The sequence below is a fragment of the Poecilia reticulata genome, linkage group LG2 (genome assembly GCF_000633615.1).
Source record: "Poecilia reticulata strain Guanapo linkage group LG2, Guppy_female_1.0+MT, whole genome shotgun sequence".
In the NCBI taxonomy this organism is placed as follows: Eukaryota; Metazoa; Chordata; class Actinopteri; order Cyprinodontiformes; family Poeciliidae; genus Poecilia; species Poecilia reticulata.
The window spans coordinates 27,143,436-27,164,613 of NC_024332.1; the positions used below are offsets into that span (position 1 = coordinate 27,143,436).

At 38.4% G+C, this 21,178-nt stretch overlaps 1 protein-coding gene and 1 long non-coding RNA gene across 2 annotated transcripts in view; one reads left to right on the plus strand and one right to left on the minus strand.

Annotated features, from left to right (window-relative positions):
- The window catches only part of LOC103459898 (uncharacterized), a 4,746-nt gene extending 3,484 nt beyond the window's left edge, over positions 1-1,262 (plus strand). Inside the window, exon 2 of the long non-coding RNA XR_532826.2 lies at positions 695-1,262. This is a non-coding gene — a long non-coding RNA (uncharacterized LOC103459898). The remainder of the gene's footprint in view (positions 1-694) is intronic.
- On the minus strand, positions 1,118-9,530 carry LOC103459903 (lanC-like protein 3). The gene is made up of 5 exons (XM_008401841.2): positions 8,389-9,530; positions 6,421-6,544; positions 4,448-4,645; positions 4,170-4,377; positions 1,118-2,583 (listed from the first exon to the last, which is right to left on the minus strand). The coding sequence occupies exons 1-5, from the start codon at positions 8,920-8,922 to the stop codon at positions 2,424-2,426; spliced, it is 1,224 nt and encodes a 407-aa protein (XP_008400063.1). The 5' UTR covers positions 8,923-9,530; the 3' UTR covers positions 1,118-2,423.
- Positions 9,531-21,178: the final 11,648 nt, after the last annotated feature.

Below are 21,178 nucleotides of genomic sequence, written 5' to 3' on the forward strand. Positions count from 1 at the left end.
CTTCAACCAGTTTGGTAAATAAGAAAGCTAAAAAAATAATTTCAAAGTTGAACATTTATGTGTGGTTTGCTGTCTGTCTCTGAGGACAGTTTGATCTAATTTCCTCTGCAGTCTGAGGTCAGCTTAACACTAAACAGATTCAGGTTACACAAGTGCAGCTATAGTAGCATGAATTATAAAAGATGAATAAGAAAATATATTAATGAAACATAGCACCAAGAAATATAAATTGAACTGCAATAAAAAAAAAAAAAATTAATTGAAATAAATTTAGGTCAGTAAATACAGTAATGAATGTTATGAATTATTCAGGACATCTGAACATGTGTCAGCCATCTGGCAGGACTGATTTTTATCAGAGATCTGCTTCCTTTAACTTTTAGATGCAATGTACGAACAACATGGAGTCATTTGGTTTTATCCAATTAAAGCTGTAAGTGGACTTGGGGAAGCAGAAGAGAGAACAGAGAAAATAATGGATTCCAACTTTAATTAATCTGCCTTCTAGGTGTCAAATCTTTACAGAGCGACTCATCCAGGTCTACAGATGCTTGAGACGGGCAGTATTAGTTATAAAATGATGCCTTATGTTTGATTACTAAATGTCTATACACTCAGAAATATTTGTTAATAGCTGAACAAGCATTTATGTTGTGAAAACCCCACAACCTAACCCTGAATTTTCCTTCTGCAGGACAATAAAGGTTGTTTCCATTCTGTCATCCAGTACAACCGATGGTTACCATGGAAACTAAACAGACCGACCCATGGAGACACATTGCTGATCATGTTGACGTCTTCGGCATGTTCACCTGCTGTTTGGCTGATAAGATCCAACATCTCAAGACAGATATTACATCTTCAGTATTCTCCAGACAAGAGGACGTTATATATTTTTAGTCTATCTGAAATTGTTATTAATATATATAAAATATAAATACTTTTACATAAGGTAAAGAAGCCTGCAAGCTGGAGAAATTATGCTGGTAGATATTTAAAAGTGTTGGTGGAGCATATATTATGGAGCATAATATGGTTTTACTTCACCCAAAATTAAAAAAAGAAAGGAACAATGAGCTTGCTTGAGATGAACAAAATTATTCATATTAAACATCAGTTTTAAAGAGCCATTCACATTTTTATTCAGTGAACATTACAGAAACGTATTTCGACAAAACCCAGCTTTTATACGCCTTAGCACATATACAGCATGTCATTGTGATCAAGATTATGTGTTGCCAGAATAAAGCAGAGCATCCGTCTCATTTTGTTCATTTATTTTCTGATCTGGACACTTAACAATAATCCTGTGGATGTTTTGAACAGTTTGGACTGTAATTGCAACAACATTCACTCACTCATGTAGCTTAGAGATATGGAGCGACAGGCACATGTAGCGTCAGAAACTGCTTTGGTTTGCTGTTGTTCACAGGCCGTTTTTTTTTTTTTTTTTTTAAATAAGGTGATCCACTTGTTCACACAATAAATGCTGGCCAAAGCATCTTCCATTTGTATTTTTAGACTTAATGATAATGATTTTTGTAAGGCCACATTATGACAATTAAAGGACATCAATTATTTACGGTTACACAGTTGGAAAAAAGTCACTTCTGAAATTCACTATGAAGGAAAATAAGAAGAAAACCAGACTTTTCTTTTTGTTCTTTTCTCATCACAGAATTACAGCCCAGATCAGATTGTTTTCATTTTCCACAGGGTGAAACAAATTACAACGTCTTACAGTTTCAACACGGTGGCTAACAGAGCTGGAAACACCGAAAACAGCAGCCACACAGCTGGAACAGAACAAAGGGAAACTGTTACAACAATGAACAAATATTAATCTCAACATTTACCAGCTGTACCCCTAACATTTATCAGTAACGCTGAAAGCTTGGTGTCATTGAACCACTTCTTTATTCTTTAAATATTTAAGGTTTTGACAACAGCAAATTGAGAGATTGTGTCCCTAAAGACTAACTGCATTGTGTGATGCTTAGCTGGTGTAAACTTCAAAGGCATTATGTGACTCATGTTTTATTTTTTTGTTTTTAATATTTGAGCGTATGCATGACTTAGTTGTGATTTCATTTACTTTAGGCTGTCGATGGTGCACATGCTTATCTCTGTAGATAAGGGAAATCCAAAGGAGACTTATAAATACGTATCTCAGGTTTAAGTGGCTGTGAGCCCTTGTTTTAGCTGACTAAACTGAAACGGAAAACGTTACTGGTGATTCTGATAAAGCCTGCAAGGTGTACGTCCACACAAAACAAAAACTTTCTCTTCCACTGCATCAGATTTTTTATTCCAACTGAAACCCTCTCACATACTGTCCTGGTTTTACAGTGTATGTTACTCCATCTATTGTAAAAAATTATAACATCTGTTCTGGTCAGGAAACAGCGCTACGCTGGATCCGTTCACACAAATACGCTGAACAGAGGGAACTCTGACTGGTCTGGTTGCAGAAGGTCGACCAGGAAGCAAACGGTCCCGGAAAGGCCCTCGAACAGGCTGTAGACGCTGGTGACCGAGAGAGAGCCCGCCTTAAACTCCTCGGTGAAGATAAACTCTGCAAACCTGTCGGACGAAGAGAAGAACACAGAAAGAGATGGGTGATGAAATGATGAGTAATATACAATAAGTGTCTTTCAGATTTACTTTACCAGGGAAAACAAACACAAGAACATTTGTTTCTTAGTAAACATATATTCTAAATGATCCTACTGACATGAAACCAGAATACCAAGTAGTCCACACATGCAAAAAAAAAAGAAAACGGGACAAATTAGTTTAAATACTATGGGTAAAAAGTGGAGGAAGTACACGTGAATAAAAGGAGATGCAAAAAGTCATAGAAAGCCAAGAAAATCAATGAAATCTGTCTATATTTAGAAAGTGATCCTGCTGCCTATTAGTGCAAATCAGCTGGTGTGTTTTAACAGATGGCCTACAAAAAGGTTTCTACTCTTCAGGAATAACACAAAACATATCAGTATGGCTACATATAAAAAGCTATTTCAAGAGATTTGCAAAACCATGTTGACGGCTTTGGCTACAGAAACATTTGGTAAACTCTGAGTGTTGCAGAGTGAAATATTAAAGCCAGAATCCAGAAGTGTTCTTCTGTTAAATGTAATATTTTCTGACAGAGGAACCAGACAAGTTGTCCATCACCTGAGGACCAAACACAGGCAACCTCAGACAAATTTAAAATTAGAATCGGTTAATAATTAATATGCTCCACCACAATAACCTCCAGGACTCTGATGCTGAAGAAAAAAACAAGTTTATGAAGGAATACAGGAAATGTTTTGGCATGGTCATTAAAATCAAGTCCTTGTGCTCATCTCCAGGCATCACTGTGTGCTAAATTGGCCAAAAAGCTGAAATTTACTAAGGAAATGTATTTAATTCTCATTTTTATAAACGACCACTGACCCATTATTGTCTTTATAGCAAGCAGCTTTAACTTGTCTGAACACATAAAAAATCTGATGCATTATAAAGATCTGTTTATTAGTTTTTCTATTTAAGCATTCCTGTTATGCTTTCATAGATTTCAAGAATCTCTATAGCTTCCCTCTTAAACTGATTTGACTAAGATGACGAGATTACTCCTATAATTAGACACCAGTATGATGAACATGTGTGACACAACAGCCTTTTCATGCACAGAAAAAGGGGATCTAGACCAAATATTCATTTTGAGTTTAATGCAAAAATAGGCCAGTAAAATTAGGCTTAAAATGTTGTCACAGATGACATTATACAGCCTCACAAAACCTCTCAGTATCAGAAAGCAGATTATAGGCTCAAAATCAACAACAGTAGTTTGTAGAGCGATCTGCCTTAGAAAACACATCATTGGCTTGTTGTATGAGTTCTGATATATGTAATTTTCTGTACGTTGGAGATTTACACATAATTACGCGTTTTTAAAAACTTCACCTCATCAATCTGTATTGTGAAAACTAAAACGAAAGTCAGGGAGAAAAAAAAATTGAGCTATTTTATACTCTGAGCTGATATGTGGTGCAATCAGTTCCCAACATATTGGGGAAATAAATTTTACTGACAACTTGGGACTCGACTCATGAATTTCTGATATTGAAGACGGCCTGTAGACTTCACACCGGTGGGAAAGAGGAGAAATGATTGCTTGCCTTTGGGCACGGTAGAGGTATTTGGAATTGCCTGTGAGGCGATAAAGCAGGAGGAAGACATAAGCGCTGCCTGCAACCCCGTGACAAATGCCAGGTCCTTTCTTCAGCAGGCCTTTCTGCCAGACGAGCTCCCCACTGCGGATACACGTGTCCAGGTACTGCGGCTTTTTATTGATCAGATAGGCTTTTGCGAAAAGATACGCCACGCCTGCAGAATGAAATGGAAACATTATAGTAACTGGGAACGTGATACTGGGCGTCAGTAGCCGTGGTTGTACCTGGGGCGCCGTGGCACCAGTGCACCAGCTCGTTTTCCCTCTCTATGATTGCTCCCAGCTCTGCCGGCCAGTTGCAGTTCTGCTCCTGAGTCATGAGGAAGTCGACGCTCTGCCACACCAGGTCCTTCTCCGCCCTGCTGAGGACATCCTGGTAGCTGAGCAGCATCTGTAGCACCGAAGAGAGGCCGTGGGCCGCACCTGACAGGACGCAGGGCGAGGAGCAGGTCAAAAAACACCCAGCGAACAAAACCAGCCATGCAGGCCGACACCATGCCAGGCAAACAAACAGGCACGACCCTGAAAGACGCAGACTGCATGGAGGCTTCCTTTGCCTCTTGTGGTTCACTGACCTTGCTCTGCCTGGCTGCAAACTTTGAATAGTGAAACACGTCTGGCTTTGACATCAAAAACAGGAGGTAGCACATACAAACTGACTGAAGGTGAAAAGCACCAGAGTACTGAAATGGTCCATTCGGAAAGGGAGAGTACTTAACACAACAGCTTCAGTAGACAACGTGTATTTGTTTGATATTTCAAGTGTTTGTATTCAAAATCAATTATACAATTATGGCCAGAATTTTTTATAAATATGGTGGTGGATTTTTTTTTTCTCAAAAATTAGCTTTTTTTTTTTTTACAGTGATTTGACAGGAAAGACGGTGAAGACAGAAGGAGGAAACATGCAGCAAGTGCTCTGTCTTGTCTAACAAAAACATTTTCATTGTGACTCCAACTGGTCTCAAAAGCAGTTTAATGGGCAAATTTACCACATTGCTCAGCAAATACACACATATAATTTACCAAAGTTATATAGCTGTAATAGAGTTTATTTTCAGTGTCGATCAGCCATACTTTTCCTTACTAATCTTTTTTCTTTAATCAACAGTGTTACGTATAAAAATCAAATATTGCTGACCTACAAACAACCCTCTGACCCAAAACACCGGTCTGTTCTGCTAAATCAGAACAGACTGGTGAGAAGAGGAGCTAATTCATGTGAATCCCAAACTCATCAATACCACTAAATGCATGCAGGGCGGCCACAACTCTACAACCTTCTTTCATATCTGAGACTTCACAGCAAACAGTGAGCAAATGTTTTAAGGCAGGCAAAGTTTAACTCATGCAGATCTTTAAAAGTGTCTTCATTAATTAAACTCTCTAAGGGAGTCAACTTTTTTCTTTTTTTTTTTTTTAACTCCGTTATCTCCCATCGGCGCTGAAACCATGCAGAGGTGATCAGCAGGGCTATGCTTACTATGAACTCTGTGCTGGTCTGAAAGTTACTGAGGATCTCCAGCCCTGATGCTTCCCTTCATCCGATGCAGTCAAGAAAAGCACAGTTAGCTTCGTACATGTTAGCACAACGGCTCTGGAGCCAGAGAGAGACACAGACATGTGTGAAAAAATTAGGACACCCTTTTTATGACACGTTTGAATATTTGATACCAATTTTAACTTCATTTGTTGATCAGACCAATGTAGAAAAAGAACCAGACTTCTAGAAAAATGTTGTTTTTTTTTGATAGATGAATCAAAAAAAGTTATTATTTGGACACCAGACCAGACGACATGTTGTTTCAAGCTATGGAGCATAGAATAATCATGGTTTGGTGATGCATTCACCATCATATAATCTGCCATTGCTTGAGGAGACTGTGTATGAAAAAAAAAACTGTACCAGAACTGGACCCTGCAGCTTACAATGACCCGAACCACACCAGTAAAACCAAACACTGGTTGAGAAATCAGTAATCAGGACTGCGCAAACCTTCACACAGTCCCAATTGATTAAACAATTAGGACTGTGCAAAGGTTTTACTGTTCCTATAGTGATCCTGATAAGTAGATCATCTGAGGGTCTTTCTAAAAACTATAAAACTCCAAGAAACCCTGATGACTTTGGAGGAACCATATAAAGAAATGAGGGATGATTTGAGACTTTTGCACAGCGCTGTTCAAGATATTCTTACCAAGATATTCTGTTCCGTAGTATGAATACATCAGAGGGAAAGGCTTCCTCTTCCTCCTGGCGTATTGTTTTCCCGACTCGATGATGGCTCGGCAAATAGATTTGATCTGATCTTTGCTCAGAATCTGTAAAATGAAATACACTCGCGTTATCTGCATAACCAAGACATCTTTGATAATTTACTGGATTAATATGCAGTCAAAATCTATAAAAAGTCTAGAAATATTTAGTTTTTTTTCTTCTGCTAGCAAACCACAGAATGCAATGTGATTTTCTGAGGCACAGTTATTGAGTGATTAATAAAACAAACTGCAGTGAAATTGGTCTGGGAGAGATGTGCCATTACTGACTCACAGTTTCCTGGTAAGACCAGAAACAGAAGAGAGTCTGAGGTCACCTGAGGTAGCAAACTGTCAAGGATGTCAAAGCTATACTGTGTCCTGTCGAGTCAGGCTGGAGGGGGAGCGAAAGAGGTGACACGGCCTCTTCCTCGTCTCTCTGTTCACACGTTTGCTTTTCTCTTGTTGGGAACTTTGGTGTGATGATGCGAAAATGTCACACAAAAAAATCAACAACTGGCTATTATGACCTGCTGTCTGTTTTATGCTAATGCAGAGCATCCAGTCATTCTATAAATGAAACAAATGCAGATACACTGATGTCACAAAGTGCTTTATGGACTCATCTTTGAGCTTAAACTTGGGTATTTTGGTTGTACTAATTTTCTTGTTTAAAAACTGAAAATCACAACCAAGAAACCGCACCTATAACGGTCCCCAGATTGTATGACAGCGATTAATTACAGCTTTATTTTACTCTAGAATGCGGCATCATTTACAAATATTACATTAATTGAATAAAGCAGAGTTCACAGATAAGGTGACCATCTTGTGAGGTCACTAATAACATCAGGTATGTTATGTCAGCAACAAATGCCATGTATGTCACTTGAGACCATTTAGCTCACTCTTCAGCCACAAGAGAGTTTTTGTCACATTTTCCACCTGCACAGCTCCATAATAACTCAGGACAACTAAACAAATGTAGCGCAATGTTGTAAAAGATTTATCAGTTTCTTCTTTCGTCTTCACGTTTCACATTTAAATTTTATTCAATTCAAAAATATGTTACTGATCCCAAAGGGAAATATAACATTTAAAGGGAATCGACCTATTATGCAAAATGCACTTTTTGCACAATTTAGCACTTCCATTTGGATCTCTACACATTTTTGCGGTGTCTGGAAAATTGTGTTTTACAGCACTGACACTCCTTTTTCTTCAATCTCAGATTATGACCATTGGGTTGAATTTGTCTGTATCGCCTCATCAGGTAATTTTGAAGAGGATAAATTAAAATCATTTTACAATTACCTTAGTTTGAAAGCGTGGCAAACTGAATCACGTGACATAAATGACATAAATCATGTCGCCACTCAGATGTGTGGTCGGCATCCAACTTAAAGCTGACCTTTGACATCCAGAAGCAAGAGAAATGACAGGGTTGATTTTAATATAAGCTTATGAAATGTTGTATCACTAATGTGCTGCAAATATTAATAATGTAAAATGTTCTTGTCCCAAATGACGAATTGGGCAACAAATTTCAGGGAATTTGGTCTTTATCCAAGGGATCACTTGTTGTTTGTCAGAAAATGAATAACATCACTAACTGAAGCTTTGTATTAACATCCATATTGCTATATTTACAAAACACCACACTTTCAATTCATTAGACAGTTTTCTATTGTTCTACTTCAGCTTGAAGGAAATTATTTCTCATTTAAAAATATAATTCCTACCGTAGATATAATTCCTACCGTAAATTAATTAAATTAATAAAATTAAAGCTGAGGTTGTTTATGTTTCCAGGTCTCTCTGTGACATTAGTGGTCAGTCAGGGTGAAATGAGGCTTATTATGAAGTTTATCATCAGGACTGCTTGGTGAAAATCGCGGTGTCTGCCTCACCTCAATGCCCAGCTTCTGCTTCAGGACCAGAGCGGCGCACAGGTAGCCCGCCCTCCCCACGAACAGCTCGTCCGAGCCGCACTCCAGGAAACTGATGGGCGCACACACCTCCCACAGGTTCCGAAACTTGGTCAGCGGCTTTACGAAATCCGCCAAGCCCAGGGACTTGTATATCATCGCGGCCACGGCGTAGATGCCCGCCCCGCCGAGCAGGAAGGCGGCTCGCATGTTTTGGTCAGGCTCCGCGTCCGCGTACCTCACCGACACGTCGATGATCTGCTTGGCCGTCTTCAGGTAGACGTCCCGCTGCTCGGAGAACAGCGGACACTCGCTGGCGTGGTACAGCATGTAAGCGACTCCGGCCGGCCCGTCGTACAGCCCTCCATCGCAGTCGCTGATGTCGACCGGGATCTTTTTTAGGATTTTGTCAATTTTGGCAACGACCGCCGGGAGGACGGTCTCGGCGCTCTGGCCCGGCAGCAGCGCGCCTCTGTAGTCGGAGAAGCGGTTCGCGAAGCAGCGGGTGTTCTCCATCAGGCCCAGGTCGGGGTACCAGAAGCGGCACGGCCACGGCAAACAGGCAGATGTGCGCTCCCTTCTCAAGGTATCCAAGGATGAGAGAAGAAAAACAGTTTCACTTCTCCAGCAGGTCCCATCAGGCCGCAGCTGATTGGATGGGAGCAGTGATGGATGGATGATGGGACGTGTAAGGCAGTCCGCCTCCAAGAGCTCCACCAACACACAGGTGGAGGAGATGGTTTACATCATGTTTATTACTGATACTTTGGAATATTCTGGAAGGAAAATGTGTGTGTGTGTTTTTTTTTTTTAACGTGTTCTGTTTTTTCACATGTTTGCTGCATTTTAATTCTATTCCCCATTTACTCTGGTGCATCTAAATAAAATCCTGTGCAGCCAGTTACCTTCAGACTGTCCATCTGTGAGTAATTAAATGAGATATAAATCTAGTTATTCAGTGAGGGCCATATAGATTTGTTTGAGAACATTAGTGAGCAAACAGCAACAGCATCAGTGGACATGAAGCGCCTCCGGATATTTGGAAAGACATAGAAATCCATCTACGGTGATGGGAGAGGAAATCATTCATCAGAGGAACAGCAAGAAGAACCAGGGTCTCTCTGGAAGAGAATATACACTGCTCAAAAAAATAAAGGGAACGCTTAAACAACACAATATAACTCCAAGTAAATCAAACTTCTGTGAAATCAAACTGTCCACTAAGCAACACTGATTGACAATGGGGACCCTCGTCGGGTCAATAAGTGTTGCTTCCTAAGTGGACAGTTTGATTTCACAGAAGTTTGATTTACTTGGAGTTATATTGTGTTGTTTAAGTGTTCCCTTTATTTTTTTGAGCAGTGTACTTCCTACCCCAGTAATGGATTGAATTATGGATGTGAGCTACAGAGATCCACAGCTCAGATGTGAACAGGGTAACTATTAGTTCTGCTCTCCTCAAATCCAACCTCTACAAGAGAATAGTACGAAGAAAGCAATTGACTAAAAAGTCATTTAAAGTCCTGACAGCAGTTTGTGACTAGGCTCAGAGGAAGCAGCAAACATGAGGAAACCAAAATGCCCCAAAGATATTTGGACCATTTATCCATTATTAAAGCATGTTAATCTCTAAAGACTAATTTTATAGAGTAGCAACAAAACTCCTTTTAAAATCCTGTTGGTTAACTCTGCTTGTGCATTAATTACAATCTGTTTTTAGAATATAATTTACCTTCATTGTAGATGTTCAGTATTTTTTCCCCTCCCCTCTCTTTTTAGCATCTGACACTAATTCTGTTTTTAGATAAACATATTTTTTTCTTTTTAATTCAACCACAAGTTACTTCTGCATAATGCATTATTGACGGATAAATGATAGCTCTATGCTTTGTTGTCCCCACAGGGGAAATTTGACTTGGACATCATGTGCTAAAAATGATAAATTAAATACACTACAAATAGCAATGTTGAACACTAGTACCACAATAAAAATCTAAATACACATGTTGATCAATAAAAACACATATTGCGCTTTCCTGCATATCCAACAAGTAAACAAACCAACAAATCAGACCAGAGCACTTAATGAAGCACTTAATATAATGAAATGATCTGGCAGCTGTTGTTGTCTTCCTGTTTAATTGTCTGTCCTCCTTTCCTTCTGTCTGAAACCTTCAATCAGACTTTTATTTCTACTGCAGCAGCTGGAGTGTCCTCCAGCGCTTTGTTCCCTATTGGATTCAACATAATTGACTTCTGCAGCTGTTTCAATCAAATCAATCAATGAAATCAATCAATTTCATAGTCAAAGGAGAGTTTGATAAAAGGGAATGAAGATTTATTTATTTATTTTTTCTATTTCTTTTTAGGTGTATATATAGCAGATTTTAATTTCTACTTGCTGGTCAGGTAGTTTTCTATCTGCTGTTTTTCCTCAGTAAAACTTTACTGTAACTTTTTAATTGAGTTCTAAAGCCTGGAAATTGAAGCTTGTCCTTATTTAAAGCTCTCAATAATAATACATTTTCACTAACCAGATCAACAAATCTCGGTGAATTTATTTTTAAGTTAAAGTTATTTATCTGGTGTGTTTGTGTCAGGGAATAATTCTCCATTTGGTTTTGATCTAAGTTTAATAAAGAGTCTGTTATTCTCTTTCTCATAAAAATAAAATGTTTGGTTTTAGGAGATCACCCTTTCATTATCTCTCATTTGTTGTTATGATATTCTGCTTTTTCAAAGTTTAATCTGTGTATATTTCCTGTTTTACAACACATATCTAATCTTAATCTTAAATCAGTCCATCCAAAAATAATTATTTCCAGCAGGTGGCGCCAGAGGCCTGCAGGCTCGGCCAGCTACTGTCCATGGTGCTGAAGAAAAACTGCCGGGTTTTGTGACTTGAAAAGGCGCAGACATTGTACTCGTTGTGCGCGGTGGGTTACAGTCATACAAAACTATACTTTTGTGTAATTTGCTAGCTCTGAAAACTGCAAACACAAAACAATCTGAAAACAAAAGTAACCACTGAAAGATTCGTCAGAAGCATCAAATACAAGTTTTAATTAAAACCAACCTTTCCCACGTATTTCTGAAGCTGTATCAAAACTAAAAGCTAACGTCACCTATTGAGTTTAATAATAATAATAATAATAATAATAATAATAATAATAATAATAATAATAATAATAATAATAATAATAATAATAATAATAATATGTTCAAGCTGGATAATGGAAACAGATCTGATATGGCTGATATCATCCCCTCTTTTCCCCACAATGTTAAAGGTTGAGCTGCTGTCCAGTTTAGCTTTAGTTTTGTTTAGTTTTGACCTGATCTTTGAAGTGAAAGATGTCCAGCTGAAGTTTGAATTGTGTGTTCCCTATAGCTCTTTCATCAAAATCATAAACTATAACAACCATTTAAAAAAAGCAATAAATATCCCAGGTAAACAAGAGCAAACCGTTTTTACGAGAAGTACAAGCAGGTTGTTATTGTGCTGCATTAAAATTTGGATTTAGTTTGAATCTATGTAATTGGATGTGACTGGATTAGAAGGAGTCACATTGACTGAAATCAAATTTAGACCAAAATTCAATTCTAATTAGAAGTGCCAGGTATTTGAGCCTGTTCATCATGTCATTGCATTTGTGATATTAGTTATGAATTGTCTCTGTATTAAAATGAAACTGAATGAAGCTTGGATTAAAATGAAACAACTGGGCTGAATTTAGTTAATAATTATCTTCTGAATTCACACTAAAAAGATAAAATAAACTCAATGAAATGTATTTATTCTGGTCATATCCCTCTTGGCTTTTTTAAAAAAAAATGTTATTCCTGTAGCTGTAACACTTCACCCAGTCAATCTACATTTGTATCTGACATTTGCATCTGTCACGAAATAAAATTGGAAGCAAAAAATTAAGTCCGAGCTATTATAGAACATCTACTGTGGCACCTAAGGACCAGATAGACGCCTCATTAAGTTCCCAGACAAGATGTTCTCACCAAGGATGCAACCTAAATCTAGATGACAGTGAGGCAGTGAAATAAAATAAGAGCTTCTCATCATACATGTGCATTTTAATGACATTAGATTTTAAACAGCCTTTAGCACTGACTACTAGAGCCTTGTTTCAAGTGCATCTGTGTCATTTTTGTCTGAAGGATTGAAATGACTTGTAGTTTTTAGACCTAATTTTCCTCCTGCTGCTGCCACCGGGATCCTCATTTCATGCATAAGAGATTCTCTATAAGTCATATTTATTAGAAGGTCCGAGTTTTCTCACTGCTACATTATCTGATCTTTCTCAGATTTAAATTTTTTTTTTAAATCTAAGAAATTGTATGTCTCCCTGTTGTAATCACAGATTTTGGTGCATTTTGTGTGATACAGCTTAATACAGGGGGAAATCTGAAATGTGAAAAGTGTGCCATGAAGATATATTAAGTCAAAACTTTTACAATCACTGTTTTTGTTATGGCACCCCCCAAGTCTTTTGGCATGATGCTGCCACCACCATACCTCACTAGGATATTCAGTGAGTTCGTAGAGTTTTATATAAAGACCTAAAGTTTCGTTCCCCCCCCCGACATGTCGCTGCGTCGAGCCTCGATTGGGCTCCTGTAGCTCCTTTATTTCATCAATTGCTTCATATTTTTTCTCCTTACCCATTGAGGTCAGACATGCGGCACAATAAACAAAGTAAAAACAAATAAGACAAGATCTGTGTCAGCTACAAATCAACAAATATTCTCTTGTTGAAGGAGACAGACATCTCACGTATTCGTCAGCACTTTGTCTCATTGTGCCATTTCCAACACAAGCCTATCTGAGTCGAGGCTGTGACTGTAAGAGACGCGTTTGAACATTTTAATTTGAAAGCAGCGTCTGTTTGAAAAGACACGGATATAAAAGGAGAGGATGAATGCCACGCTGATACAGACGTGTTGGCAAAGGTCGCCGTATGAATAGCGAGGTAATTAAAATTTCAAGGCTAAGTGCAATTTCTCGGCTCCAAAAATGTAACTTGAAGCAAAGCAATTTCAAGAAAGGCAAGACTTTTTAGGGTATTTATGAAAATGTGGGCAACAGCTGCAGTTCTGGTTATTATTGGGGGAAAAAAGAGAAGAAAACAGCAGTGGATCAGCATCTGTTTCTGAGGCGTGTCTCTGTTTATGTGTTTAGATAAAAGTCTTCTTACTGTCTTACTTTAAAGCTGCTCTTTTCTCAGACTCACATTATGGACAAGTTGGAAAGTTTTATTTTTCTTTCCAAATATTTTTCTTATTTTTTTTTTGGCATTTTTGAGTAAAAGTTGTCAGATGTGGCCGACAGAAGAGTCAGGCAAATTAAAATAGTTGGAGTCATGCTCGGAGATGCGTGTTTTCCCCCCATCTTATCTGGAGAGATAAAAAAAAAAAGAAGGACAAAAAAGACCTCAATTTGCATTTATATGAGAAAATGATGTAGGACTTAACTGGTCCCATCTAATGTTGCAGAAAATAAAGCCTGTACATTTCTCCAGCTTGATATGCAAAAGGATTTTAAAATGTGGGTGCAGATGAAAACATGGGAGGAGGAACCACAACGAAAATGTCAGAAACGCCAAATGAAGATAATTCATTCAGGTGTTTCAAAATGAACAACAGATGGACAGAGTCTGGTACCACTGCCCAAGTCTCCTTATTATTAAACACAGTGCGTCTGTGTGCAACTTAATGTCAGTGTAAATTCAGCTTAAGGTTTGTTAGAGAACATCGGAGAAAACAGAGGAGCACAGAAGAGAAGGCAGAGAAAACGTTACGGAGAAGTTTAAAGCAGAGTTAGGTTACAAAATAAAATCCAAAAACAAGCGAGTGGTGCAGTACTTTGACCAAAATCTCTTGTTTTTACTTGCTATGTAAGATTTTTTTAAAAATTTATTTTACTTCGAACACGGTAGAAGTATAAAAATCACACACACGAACAAGGACAGCAAAAGACACATATTTTTGTACCACAATAATCTTAACATGCTCGAAAAGGAGAAGGAAGAAGTAAGATACTTACAAAATCCGACCCCATAAACACACCATATTTTTAAATGTACCCTCATTATTAAATCAAATAAAGAAAATAAAAAATATATAAATATTGGTTAATTCATTTTCCATTTTACGCACACACTCATATGCGTTAGCCTCAGTTTATAAACACACATTAGTGCTATCTCGATCATATTTCTATATCTTGTGAAAATGACCTCCTTATATTTCCTTTTTAAATTGTGTTAAATTTTAACTTGGTTTTCACTCCTCATTTAACTTGTTCCGTCATTTTACACCATGAGTTGAAATACAAAAACTCTTGTTATCAACATTAATTGACATTGATATTGACAACAAAATGTAGAACGACGTGTTCTGGCCAAATGGCACCAGATCTGAGAAAAATGATCCTCACAGATGAAGCATAGTGGTAGCAATATGATGCTGGGGGATTTGTTTCTCTACAGCGAAGCCTGGAAAGCAAAGCAATATGTACAGAGCAAAATACATGACAAACAACGAAGGACACCTGTTAGAGTTTCTACTGGTACATTAAAGGTAAAATGTAAAGGTCATTTTATTTATACAGCACATTTTCAGCAACAAGGCAATACAAAGTGCTTTACAGGATTTAAAAGGAAGGGTTGCTGGTGCCCATCTCCAGCTAACGTTATGGGCAAGAGATGGGGTTCACCCTGGACAGGTCGCCAGTCTGTCGCAGGGCAACACAGAGACACACAACCATGCACACACACACACTAACACCTAGGGGCAATTTAGACAGACCAATTAACCTGACAGTCATTTTTTTGGACTGTGGGAAGAAGCCAGAGTACAGGAGAAAACCCACACATGCACAGGGAGAACATGCAGACTCCATGCAGAAAGACCAGGGCCAGGAATCGAACCCAGAACCTTTTTGCTGCAAGGCAACAGCTCTACCAACTGCACCACTGTGCAATTCAAACAAAATAACAAAAAAAAAGAGGAAAAAGCTAATAATGTTGATCCAAAGTAAATAAACTTGATGATCGTTAGCGCTATAAAACATTCTCTGTCACTAAAAGGGACACTTTTTATCTATTTTTTGAACCAAAAAAGTTTTCTTTTTGTTGGTATATTGCATGAAATATAATCAAGTTGAGAATATTCGGCTTTCGGGTGAAATCTATGGAAAATCTTAAAAAGTTCACGGCATCTTGATATTTTATTATGGATGTAGAGCACTGAACAAGCAGGGAAACATTGTATGAGCATGAAATTGTGATTTTCTTATTTTAATAATGCATTGGGACAAATGGAAAAAAAAAAAAGAAAAAAGAAAAACCAGAAGAAGTGCTGGGAATACCGCAACAGAAAAGGGTCAACGTCTCAGTACAATGTCCGCGTCACACAAAGCTAATTGGTTTATCGGCTCACAGTTCTCTGCTACACTTTCTCATTAGTAATGATAGCATTTAAGTAATTATTTTTCCCATTTGCGACTCTGAATGAAAAGCTTGGACAAGTCCGACTATAAATGAGACCGACGTAAAGAGAGAGTGCTTGCAGACATTAATGGGCTGTTTCAGCTGGCTGATTGGCAGGAAACACTACACCAGCAGGAGAGCTGTCCGTTAAAGCCTCGAAAAGCTCCATCAATTTCCTTCAAGGAGGTCATTCAGCATGAAAGTTGTGGCAGAAAATACTGGCTTGTCCCAAACAGCTGCGACTGAAATATGGAGCAAGTGCAAACAAAATAAAAAGGACAAAAATAATAAAAATAAGGTAGACAAATAAAGATGTCAGTGTCAGGACAGAAAATTGATTGTAAGATGCTTGAAAAAGAAAGAAAAATGTTGCAGAAGCAGGAATATAGGTTCTAATAGAAACCCAAAATTGCGAGCTCTACAGACAGAAACGACAAATATTTGCCGTCGTCAAGAGCAAAGCTGGAGAGAACGGGTTGCAGTGGACCAAAGAGCAGCAGTCATTAACTGTGAATCATTAGAAGAAAGAGAATGAGTCACTGCTCCGCGTTTGGCGAAGAGATGAAGCCAGAACATCTTGATGACAGCTTGGAGAAAACAAGAGCGTCTCAGCAGTCATTGTGGAGTTGATATAGGGTAAAACAACCAAACAGATGGTCGTCATTGCTTCAACATATAATTGGTGAGTCAGAACACATTTCTTTCTCTCATGACGAATACACAGTGCGATGCATATTCACTGGTATACCAGCTAAATATGGTTAAAACGCAGTCAAATAAATGCATCCTCATTGAAAGCAGACATGGAAGATTGTAAATTTTTTGTGTGGTGAACCATTTAGGTATTAATTTTGCCATCGCTGCAAAAACACAAAATCTTAGCAAGTATTTTTTTGATCTAGTTTCTAGTGCAAATATCTTAGTAAACTTGAAATAAGACAAAACTAACTCATAAATAACTTTTCAGCAAGATATAAAGGCTTGTTAAATAATTCCTTAATATTGATAAAAACAGTCTTGTGCCGTTGGCAGATGATTTAACTGGTGTCAAGATATTTTTTCTGTGCTATTTATCTGCTAATAGAACAAGTATTTTCTATCAATATTAATGAATTATTTACTTAAGACAAGCCTTTATATCTCGTTGAAAAATAACTTTTAATTTAGTTTGTGCCACTTCAAGTGTACTAAGATATTTGCACTAAAAACTAAACCAAAAATACTTGCTAAGACTTTATGTTTTTGCAGTGATGTGTTTTGATTCCTTCTCCTTCAGCAGAGAAAACTTAACTTTTACTGCAGATCTTCTCCAACTTGACCAAGTTTACCATGTTTTGTTTCATGAAGCCTCAGAACAAAAGAATGAAGTAAACAAACAAAAGAGGCCAATATTTGAATTTCATGCATAGTAGTTTCTTCAGTGTCTTTCCTTCCTCCACAGTCTCAAATGTCTCCAGCCTGAGACCGACCACGGCGCCAGCTCTCCTGATGATCTCGTTCAGTCTGTGGGTGTTTCTAGCTCCACTGCTGCTCCCACACAAAACAGCCGCAAAAACGATGATGCTGGAGACAGCAGACTGTTAGAAGATCTCCAACGTCTTGTTGCATACATTAAAGCATGTCCTCAAGAAGTAAAGTTGACTCATTCCTTTCCTGAACACAGCCTCTGTGTTAGCCGAGTCTGTTGTCAGTCGTGACGGAAAAAGCCGTCACTGTTTTCCTGTCATGCTTCCCAAGTGGAAACTGAGTGACAGCAGAAGGCCACTTTTTGTGCGTCTGAGCAGAAAGCATAAGCGTAGGCGAGGGGTTGCCACCTTATTTCATGATTCACTAAACTGTAAAAAGGTGCAGATTTGACTCTTTTTCTGGGAATCAATCGAGGTAAAAGGCCAGAAACGAGCTCTAATTCTAACTTTATATAAAAGCCAACATATGTGGCATTTTTTTAAGATGACCTCAGTGACCTTTTATCTGTTATTTCCATTGATTATGACTGTTTAATAAATGTGGGAGGCTTCAGCATTCATGCTGACAGGGGAAAAAAACTGCGTGATATACTTCAAAACTTTGGCTTGACTCAACGCATTACACAAGCAACACACAATCGAGGACTCACTCTGGACGTGATAATCAGCAGCAGTGTAAATATTTACAAGGTCTCTGAAATTGATGTCGCCCTATCTAATCCTCTCGCTGTTATCTTTGAAAGTGCAATCTCTGTTGACTCCCTAAGCCAAAGAGATGCCGCTACAAAACTGTCTTTTAAGGACAACACAGGCCGAAACTTTTAATCAACTTTACTCTTTCAGTAAATGAGTTGGTAAGCACTACTGCAGAATTGCAGGGCAGTCTCCAACCTTTCCATTCATCAGCAAAATAATAAAAAAAATCAGTTATAAGGTTTATTGACATCGATCAAACGCTCTGAGGGTTTTCACCGTACAGTGGCCACCACAGGACTGAGACGCTGAGTTCCTTAACCCTTAACCCATGGATGAATCATGATCCTTTATGTCAGGATTTTTTTTCCAATTTTCTTTTTTTATTTTCTTAAGGCATAAAAAAAGGCATTGTTATTTGAAAAATACATCAGTAGTATTGTTCTTTAGGGGTTATCTGATGTCACAATATGCTTTTTACCTGCAAGAGTCGTCTAAAGTAAAAGGAGGGACCGGGTCGGTCAGCATGCTTTTTTGTCTGTCGGCCATATTGGATTTAACAAAAATAATTTCTTGCATTTGCAGTTGATGGCCAGTGATTGATAATGTATTTATGATGCATTAGTGTCCACTTCAGTGGTCTGTGTGCATTTAAAACATAAAAATCGACAAAAAGGACAAGAAAATGGCTTTTAGACAGCTGTACACTGTAGTGACCACTATGCACGGAAGGGTTAAAATCTAGATTAAAAACTTGCCTGCTTAGTTGCCTTTGATTCATAATAACTCAAACAATGATCTTTATATCTGATGATAATTATTTTGATGATGGCATTTGACGTTTCATAATTGGTTACTGTACAATGTATGTATTGTTTAAAACACTTTGTTTATGAATTGTGCTGTAAAATAAACTTAACTTCACTCTTATTTGTATTTAACATTGACATTTTTAAAGTTTTATATTTTCTGAATGTGACTACAACAATAAATGGGTTTATTTGAGAGATTTTACACATATTTATAATTTGTTCTAATGATTATAGAAAGATGCTGCAGATTACAAATTCACACACTCAATAAACATGTAGAGCATTTTGTAGGATGAAGCCAAAACACCCAGAGAAATCTCACAAGGACTTGTAGAATACAGTCTGAAAACAATCATAATCATGTTAGTTTCCTGAGAAATGTACATCTGAAATATCTCTGGTGATTTTTCTAAGATTTGAACACAAATTAATAAGAGAAGCTTCCATTTCAACCCCACGTTTCCCTGTGTTTCCCTGTGTTCAGGGAACATGTTCCCTGAAGCAGAGCTGGAGCCAATCTGAGGCCTCTCAGAGCCTGACTTTGCCAAATCCTCTGGACATCCTCCAAAGTGACAACCTGATGTGATAGAAGATGACAACAACCAGCAGGCAAAATGCCATGGAGAGGAGAACTGCTTGAAAGCAAGAATTCAGACAAGATCCTTTAAGATTCACCCTCATGTCTCTGACTTTGTTGTCAGGCCTTCGCTGTTACTTAGTAAAATGTTCAGGTCCAGTGAAGATTTTGGCCTCTATGAACTGCTATTTTTAGGAGAGTTCAATGAGATTTTTTAAAAGTGATTTCATGTGCATACAGAGGTGTGTGTTTTAAGATAAACTGATGGTTCATTAATTTTGCAAACCCACTTTATTCAGTTCAGGCTCCTTGGGGGCTGAACCTTGCAGTTTCAGAGCAGGAGAGACAAGTTGCACTTTAAACAGGTCACCCAACCATTTACTCAAAAAAGAAATTTAGCATTTTAAATATCTCCACAAAGCATGAAAATGTGTTTTTATTTGAGGAAACGGAGTCAGTAGATAGGGCTGCACAGTGGCGCAGTTGGTAGAGCTGTTGCCTTGCAGCAAGAAGGTTCTGGGTTTGATCCCGGTCTGGGGTCTTTCTGCATGGAGTTTGCATGTTCTCCCTGTGCATGCGTGGGTTTTCTCCGGGCACTCCGGTTTCCTCCCACAGTCCAAAAACATGACTGTCAGATTAATTGGCCTTTCCAAATTGCCCCTAGGTGTGAGTGTGTGTGTGCATGGTTGTGTGTCTCTGTGTTGCCCTACGACAGACTGGCGACCTGTCCAGGGTGACCCCACCTCTTGCCCGAAACGTTAGCTGGAGATGGGCACCAGCAACCCTCCCGACCCCACTGAGGGACAAGGGTGCAAGAAAATGGATGGAGTCAGTAGATAGCGGTGAGAAACCTGCATCAGGCCAGCCAAGCTGAAGCATTTTTTTTTATGCCAACCTGCATATTATTTAGTTACTGAGTTTGATTCAGTTTTAGAGCAACAAACGCAGGTATTCAGAACAAATGTGTACAATTAGACAGATACAAATACCAAATGCAAAATCGTTTATTTTCATACAAGTTATCTGTTTTTTTCCAAGTCAAACTAATGATAAGAAACAAACAGTTGTTTGGAGCCCGAAGGGCCACCATTTAAATTGACCAAAGAATAACCAAAATGGCAAAGACCCGAAGAAGGAAGGTGGTTAAAAAGGTTTCTGGTGATCACTGCAAACAATAAACTGTTATTTATGTGTCAGCAAGATAATGACCTGAAGCATCCAGCTACAGCTACACAGAAACGGATTGAAGACAACTGTGGAGTGGCCCAGTCAAAGCCCACACCTCAGTCTGATGGAGAATTATCCAAAATGCCTAATTATGTTGATTATAATTGATGTTTCAAGGCAATACAAATAGTAAAACATCCAAGGAGGTGAATACTTCTTTTATGGACTGTGTGTATTTATTTCTGCATCGTTTTCTTCTGCCGTCGTCTCTGATTCATTTTCAGTCCAGCTTATTTACAGCATCTCATGCACATGACCGGTGAAAGAAGGAGGTTTTTGGCAGCGGGTTAGAGATTTGTATTTTCATTGTGAGCAAGCTGAAGGCCTCCTGACAGTTCAGATGGAAGCAAGAATATCCTGGGTTCACATCCAGGTCAGGGCCTTTCTGGATGCAGCATGTGTAGGGTCACTTCAGATACCCTGGCGTCCTTCCACAGGACTAATTAGGCTCTCCAGATTGTCCTTGGGTGTGTGTGTGTGTGTGTGTGTGTG